Source organism: Nicotiana attenuata, chromosome 2 (assembly GCF_001879085.1).
Source record: "Nicotiana attenuata strain UT chromosome 2, NIATTr2, whole genome shotgun sequence".
Taxonomy (NCBI): domain Eukaryota; kingdom Viridiplantae; phylum Streptophyta; class Magnoliopsida; order Solanales; family Solanaceae; genus Nicotiana; species Nicotiana attenuata.
Genome location: NC_031990.1, coordinates 32,612,907 through 32,620,995, shown reverse-complemented (window position 1 = coordinate 32,620,995; position 8,089 = coordinate 32,612,907). Strand labels below are relative to the sequence as shown.

The 8,089-nt window shown below is 34.7% G+C and overlaps 1 protein-coding gene across 1 annotated transcript; it reads left to right on the top strand.

Annotated features, from left to right (window-relative positions):
- Positions 4,534 to 7,796, top strand: LOC109206725. Its single transcript, XM_019369579.1, has 3 exons — positions 4,534 to 5,385; positions 6,980 to 7,345; positions 7,428 to 7,796. The coding sequence occupies exons 1-3, from the start codon at positions 4,773 to 4,775 to the stop codon at positions 7,697 to 7,699; spliced, it is 1,251 nt and encodes a 416-aa protein (XP_019225124.1). The 5' UTR covers positions 4,534 to 4,772; the 3' UTR covers positions 7,700 to 7,796.

The window sequence follows — 8,089 nt, the reverse complement described above, 5'->3', positions numbered from 1 at the left end:
GTCTAGGATATATCTATGTCTCCTCTCTACAACACCATTTTGTTGTGGTGTATATACACAAGAACTTTGGTGTACAGTTCCACACTCCTTAAGCAAATTATTCACCTGATCACTAAAGAATTATGTACCATTATCTGTTCTGGGGCATTTCACTCCACAGCCAAATTGAGTTCTAACATATATTAGGAAGTTCTTTAGCACTACAATAGACTCTGCTTTAGTAGGCATTAGGAAGAGCCATGTATATCTAGAGAAATCATCTACTAGAGTCAAAAAAATATCTCCTACCATCATGTGTGGGAACCTTATAAGGACCCCATACATCAGCATGCACAAGATCAAAAGGCTTAGCAGAACAGGTAGTACTTAGAAGAAAGGTTAGTCTTGCCTGTTTAGCAATAGGACATGATTATTCAGTTGAGAGTTACACAAGCTTTCAATATTCCTCAACACTCTTGAAGGAGCATGTCCTAGTATTCTATGCCAAAGAGACAAATCAACAATCTTAGTTCTATTATTGGAACTAGCTTCACTTATTGAACTGGAAATGGTATTTACAGGTTATTGACTGATGACATCCTTATTTTCAGAGAGTTGCTGTAAGTTTCCTCTGTTCCTTAGAATGTACAGGCCATCCTCTTCTCTACAAATCCCTATCACCTTCCCAGTTGAGAGTTCCTGAAACATACAGAAGTCAGGAAAGAATGTTGCACAACATTGTAATTCCTTGGTGATCTTTGATATTGATAATAGATTGTATTTGAATTCAGGTATATATAAGACTTCTCCAATTGTTTTGTCATGAAATATATGAGCTTCTCCTGTATTAGTGATAGTCACTTGCTCTCCAGTAGGTAGATGTACCTTATTTTTACCCATTTGAGACAGTTCTTTGAATTTGTGAAGCAAGCCTAACTGATGTACCATGTGATTTGTAGCCCCTGTGTCTATTATCCAGTTATTTCCTAGACTAGACATTAGAGCAGTAGGAATACCTGTTGTTCCCACTTGAGCTGCATTAGCCACAGGTTCTCCCTCTTTTCCCTTGCTTAGCATTTGCAGAATTTGATTGTATTGTTCTGAAGTGAAGAACTGAACTGGAGCTGGTGGTGCTCTATTGGAAGCAAGTGCTGTTTGTTGAGATGATCCTTGAGCTTCAAATCCCTGATTTCCTGCACCATATACATTGTTAGCATAAGTGTTTGGAGTGCCTCCCTTCCTCCTGTATTTGAAATCAGCTGGATATCCATGCAGCTTGTAGCAGTTTTCCCTTGTGTGACCCTTAAAACTTGTAGTAGTCACATTGAAGTGTAGACCTTCCAGAACTGTAGTTTGTCTTATCTTTGTAATTGATGTTACCACCACCAGAATTGTTGCCATTGTCATTTCCTCTGTTGCTTAGTAGAGCAGTTGCATCATTTCCATCAACACTGATGCTAGCATTAATTCCACCACTGCCACTTCTCCTTTGGCTTTCTACATTTACTATCATATTATATGCTTGGTTTATGTTTGATAAAGGCCTTGTCATAAGAATCTGATCCCTAGCATTCTCATAGGAATCATTCAGTCCTGTTAAGAACTTATATAGCTTTTGCAATTGATAGTGTTCAGCATGTTTGATAGACTCTGGACATCCATAGGAAGGAGGAGGAGCTAGTGTCTCATACTCATCCCACAGTTCCCTAAGTTTCGAAAAATACATAGACACAGAAGATATACCTTGGGTTAATGCAACAATCTCTTTATGCAGATAACAAGCTCTAGAGGATCAAACCTCTCTTTGAGGTCTTCCCACACCTTATGAGCATCGGATGCATAAATCACAGTACTAATTAGACTAGGAGATACTGTGTTTATTATCCAGGCTAGAACAATGGCGTTGCATCTGTCCCAGAGTTCATGCAAAGTAGAATCATACATTTTTCTTCTATAGGTTCCTAAAACAAAACCTAGTTTGTTTTTACCATGCAATACAATCTTCATTGACCGACTCCAAATTGAGTAATTTTCAGAACCTTGAAGTTGAATTGAGATAAGAACAGATCTTTAAGTATCTGAAGGATGAATGTACAGAGGATGATTGTGATGTACTAGACCTGGAGGAAGTAATGCTTGAGCCTGAGTTGCAGTCGCCATAGGAGGAGTTGAAGTCGAGGTTCCATCACCGATTGCCATTGTAGATATTATAGATCGTATCGCTCTTCTCTAAATGAGATGATTTAGATCGCAAATGACTCAATTTCAGCAGAAATCGACACTAATCAGACAAACCCTAACTTCAGGGAATTTGCTAGAAAAAACTAAAATAGAACAAAGTAAAGGAAGCTATTAACCAGCAATCTTCTCTCGTGAAGCTGTTGAGTTACTCGATCTAGCCTTGAAGCTCTGATACCATGTTGAGCTAGGCAGCCATGGCAGAAGAAGAAGAAAGTCGGTGAAGAAGAAGTGAGAGACTCATTCTCTGTATTAGAAATCAACTGTTCTAACTGATTGAAGCTCCTGTACAGATATAACTAACTTCTATTTATACTGCTAACTAATTAACTAACCAACCCCTTTTTATCTACAAACTTCATCTAATTACAAAGTATTAAATTAACTACTAGACTATACAGCTGTTTCTTTTACAGTACAATGTGGTCCGACCCTTCCCCGGACCCCGTGCATAGCGGGAGCTTAGTGCACCGGGCTGCCCTTTTTTACGTACCTTAGTTAATATATTCCCCTGATACTTCTCACATGGATGCTGCTCTTAGAGTTATTAAGGGCTCCAAGTCTCGGAATCCTTTTATCCTCACAATATTCTACTCTGTTTATGCGATGCAGATTGGGCTGCTTGTCCCAATACAAGCTAGTGGTCGATCAGTCACATGTTATTTGGTAAAGCTTGGAGACTTCTTAATTTCTTGGAAATCTAAAAAAACTTAAAACTATTTCCCAGAAGTTCAGATTAAGTTGAATACAAAAGTTTACCTTTTAATGTTACAGAAATAGTGTGGCTGATTGGTCAATTCAAGAAATTAGATGTGGATGTTCCTATTCCTATCTACTGTGGTAGAAAATGAGCAATTCAAATTACATAATTCAGAATGCACTAAGCATATTAGTTTTTCCGTTCATTTCCTCTCTTGATCGGCTTGTAAAATGTATGCTTCTATACTATAAGAAGTTTGCTTTCCTTTTCTATTGATCATCAATGGAGTTCAATTGCTGATTCTTTGCCCGAATAATGAAACTCGACAAATAAAAAAAGAAACTTCTTGTAGAACCAAAAGTATGTCAGAATTGAAATTTGTTAATAGCTCACAATCTCAAAGTATCTTTTGTCTAAAAAATTTAAATATGTGTCATAATTTGATTGGATATATTAGTAAAAAAAAAAATACTTTTGAAACATGTTGTCTAAATAAGTCAGGTTATAAATCATCTCACTAATGATAAAATATAAGATTTAAAGTTAAATTATTTCTAAACATACAAAGCGTATCATTCTGTTTAGAGTAAAATAAAAAGGGAAGTGGTCACATAAAAATAAAATTGAGGGAACAACATATCCTGTGATAGTTGGTCAACAATTGAATGTCTTTGTCAGGAGCTTCCAATTTTGCTCCCAAGGGACTTGAACCCACAACTTTAGGATTGAAAATAAAGGATGCTAACTACTTGAGCAATCTTCTCTTATCAAAATTGTTGAAACTTGTGATATTAAATATACCAAAATATTTATAAAGCTATGAAGTTAAACATGACATAAAATTGGTGTGCTTATAAAAATTTTTTACTAAGAAAATATAAAATATATCATTTGTTTTAGAAGGATATAATAAGAAATTAATGTCAAACAAAATGGAACCGTGGTAGGAACCAGTAGGGGTGCTTATCGAGCGGATAATTACGCTTAACGGTTCGGCTTATCGGTTATCAGATTATAAATATAGTAATCCGCTAGCCATCCAATAAGACAACGAACAGATTGGTATCGGAATTATGATTATCGAGCGGTTTTTCGCCTAAACCATATTGAAATTTTTTGAACAATCAATACCAAACGGCCAAATGCATAGTTCAAACAATCTCTGTTAGTTTTTAAAACAGTCAATACTATTAGCATTATTATCCACAAACGTAATACTATGGCCTAGAGTGGAATGCAACTCATGTCCACTCATAATTCATGAGAACCGGAGACTACTGCCATTAGCTACAAACAGTTCTATCATTATATGTACAACTACTTATGCAACAATGTAGTAACAAGTTTATACATATAGGGGTAAAAGTATAAATATAAAAATTCTTAATGGATTAACGGTTTACCCGATAAGAAAATTGAGTAATTTGCCCCCAAACTGTTAAGCCATTAATTATAAAATCTCAATCCATTCCCCATCCATTACACAATAATCTGATACCAATAAGTCAATAAGCCATCTGTTCGGTTCGATTAACGGTTTCGATTCGATGTTGAGGTGCCCTAGCAACCGGTGATAGTTAAAGAGGCGAACAATTGTATAGACATACAGTACTTATTACTGAGCAAGGTCCACAAAACCACAATCCAGAATTCTGCATAACAAGAAAAGGACTCTTCCCTTTTTTTACTCCACACTCCACTCTCCCACCTGTTTTCACTTCATCATTCTAAAGCAAAAGGCCTCGACTCTGCTCTGAGACTACTAAAGAGAGATGCCCATCACTTTTTACTTATAAAAACCACACCCCCAACATTACTCTTTTTACAGTATTATTATTATTCTCTCTTTCTTGCCATGGCCAAAAGCAAAAGAAATCCCAGTATTAAACACTCCAAACAAAGCTCCAAATCAAGAAGCAGCAGCCATGGCCAGAAAGAAGAGAAACCACATTCATGGGCAGTTGTAAGGAGCCTATTTACTTGTAAACACCTACAAGCAAGGCCAGAACAGCAGATAATATTGAAAGAAGAGAAGATTCCTAAATGTGAAGAACGCGGCGACAACAACAACAACAACAACAATAACAAAAAGTGCAAGAAAATGAAGTGTTCAGGCTCCATTTGTAGCAACACAAAAGTCATGCACAGGCCTGAGCCATCACCATCTCCTCCCAAAGGACGTTCTTGTAAAAATGATGGATCCACAAAAGTTACTCTGAATAATAGTTTTTCCTCTGCTTCTTCTTCTTCTTTTTCGCTACACTCTACTTCTGCTCCTTCTACTTCTCCAGCTACTTCCTCTCTAAGAGGAATGCCATTCAGAAAACTTTCTGGTTGCTATGAATGTAGAATGGTGGTTGATCCCATAGCTAGAGACCCTTCTTTGAGATCAACTATCTGTTCTGAATGTGGAGACATCTTTATGAAACTTGAGAATTTGGAACTTCATCAAGCTGTTAGACATGCTGGTAATTTCTCTAATTTATTTTTCGAATCTTTACACAAATAGTATTTTTTTTCTAGCTGGTATACATATTATATACACAAATTATGCATGAATATACATACAGTCAAACCTCTCTATAACAGTCTCATTTCTTCGGAATATTTTTGAACGTTATAGCCAAATGTTGTTATATAGAACACATATTATAACATAACATAAAAATTGGTTCTGAAAAAGCTTGGCTGTTATAGTGAAGTGTTGTTATATATATAGGGATGATGTTATAGACATGTTTGACTATATATTATACATTCGTCGACTATTTTTAATTTAATTTATCGAGTGTGCCCAGTGGGGAAGCCACATAGTCATAAGTTGCACTGTGTACATAGATAAAATATTACATTTTAGAGGTATATAAAATATATTGAATATCTTTGTTACCAGAATTTTTTTTCACTTCTTTTAAATTTGGAGAAATTAGCCAGTTTGTGTGCCGTTATTTAGATTAATTCTTCTTTTCTCCTTTATTATCATTTACAGAAATTATGAATGTATTCTTTTTAATCCTTTGTTTCATGGATGATACTTTAAAAGGGAATCTCGTTTTCCTCAATGCTTTAGTCAAACTTTTCTGTGAAGCCTCGAACTCAATGACTCTTGTCTCCCTGTGGCTGATTGGCATATTTTATTAGTACAAGTTTTTGGGCACGGAGCGAGTCTATTCACTAATGTTCGTCTCCCAAAATCATAGTCTTGTCGTTTCTATGATTTCAAATAATATTTCACAATGTTTTACATCAAATACCTATGTCATATTTTTAAAATTGTCGTCCTTTCTCCAAAATTATCAAGTTCTATCACCAGTTTCCTAAGAAGTTCCTTTTAATCAATTACTCCCTTAGTTCATTTTTATTTGTCAAGTATTTTAAAAATAAATTTTTATTTTTATTTGTCACTTTTACTATTTCAAGAGAAGATAATTTTTTTTTCCTATTATACCCACGGTATTAATTACTCATTTCAAATCGTTCTGTCAAATCCATTGAAAATATATACTCCCTCCGGTCCAAAATAAGTGATTTTTTGGATGTTTTCACACAGATTAAGAAATCCATCTTTTAGTACTAATTAGCAATGAAATTGACCATATTAACCTTTACTATCTCACATAAACACTCCTAGCACATACTCCAACACTATTACTCCAAGGACAATGTAGGAAAAAAATAATTAATTCATTCTTGAAATCTGGAAAAATCACTTATTTTGGACCGGAGGGAGTATCAATTAATATGGGTATCAGTTGTACTCTACATTAATCTCCCCAAAACTTCTACTTAATTCCACCTTGTCATGCTATCCTTTTTTTTCTTCCTTTTAGGTGTACCGTGGCCTAATTTCTCAATTAATGCAAAATTATTTGAAAGCTGATTTTATTCTACATACAATGTAAGCACATGACTTGGGCGTTGTACCAAAATAAATAGTCTTATTAAATAGGGTATAAAGGAAAAAAAATAGACATAATATAACTTGTCCATTTCTTTATACCTTTGTCTCTACTTTATTCTGTTTGTTACATTATTTACTGATTTGATCATATGAAATGTCAGTATCTGAGTTGGGTCCAGAGGACACAAGTAGAAACATAGTGGAAATCATATTTCAGTCAAGCTGGTTGAACAAAAAGACCCCAGTATGCAAGATTGACAGAATCTTGAAAATCAGAAATACTCCTAGAACAATATCAAGATTTGAGGAGTATAGAGATGGTATCAAGACTAAGGCCACTAACCTTCCCAAAAAACACCCACGTTGTATTGCTGATGGAAATGAACTTTTAAGGTTCCATTGCACAACATTCATGTGTTCCCTTGGCCTAAATGGCTCCTCAAATTTGTGCACTGTCCCAAATTGTAATGTTTGTACTATCATCAAAAATGGCTTCAAGTTGGCTACTATTGATGGTACAAAGAAAGGTAATTATTGAATGAAGAGACAAGTTTTTTTTCCATACTTTTCGGTAGAAAATGATCGATTAAGAGCTCGAATTTTTAACAGGTATATTGACAACTGCAACGAGTGGGAAGGCGCACGATAGCACGAGAGTTGTGTCACATGATGATGATGATGATGATAATGATAATGATAAGAGGGCGATGTTAGTTTGCAGGGTGATTGCAGGAAGGGTGAAGAAAAATTTGGATGGGAATTTGGAGGAGTATGATTCAATTGCTGGAGCTGCTGGTGTTTATTCTAATTTGGATGAGTTGTATGTTTTTAATCCTAAGGCTATATTGCCATGCTTTGTTGTCATTTACAAGGGTTTCTAGTGAGAATATTAGGTTGTTTTTTTCCTTCTCATTCTATGACATCAATATTTTTCATTTGTTTTGTTTAAATGAATGAAAATGTCAATAACTTCCCGTATATAATTCTTCTTAACTTATACTAGTATTTAAATTACCTTAGTCATCTTATAAGGCTATCACACTTTTAAACTGACAAATACTCTCCATTTTTTAGAATTGTGTGCTTTTTATCTTCTTTATTTATTTATTTTGTGCAGAATTTTAGCTGTATTTTTATCTCAAGTTGAATGTACCAGTGTGTATAAAAGAAAAACAGGTTAATTATTAGTAAATTAATACAACTGTAAACCTACTTTTAGTTAAACTTTAGATACTTATTAATGACATAAGCTTTTTGTAAGATTTTATTTT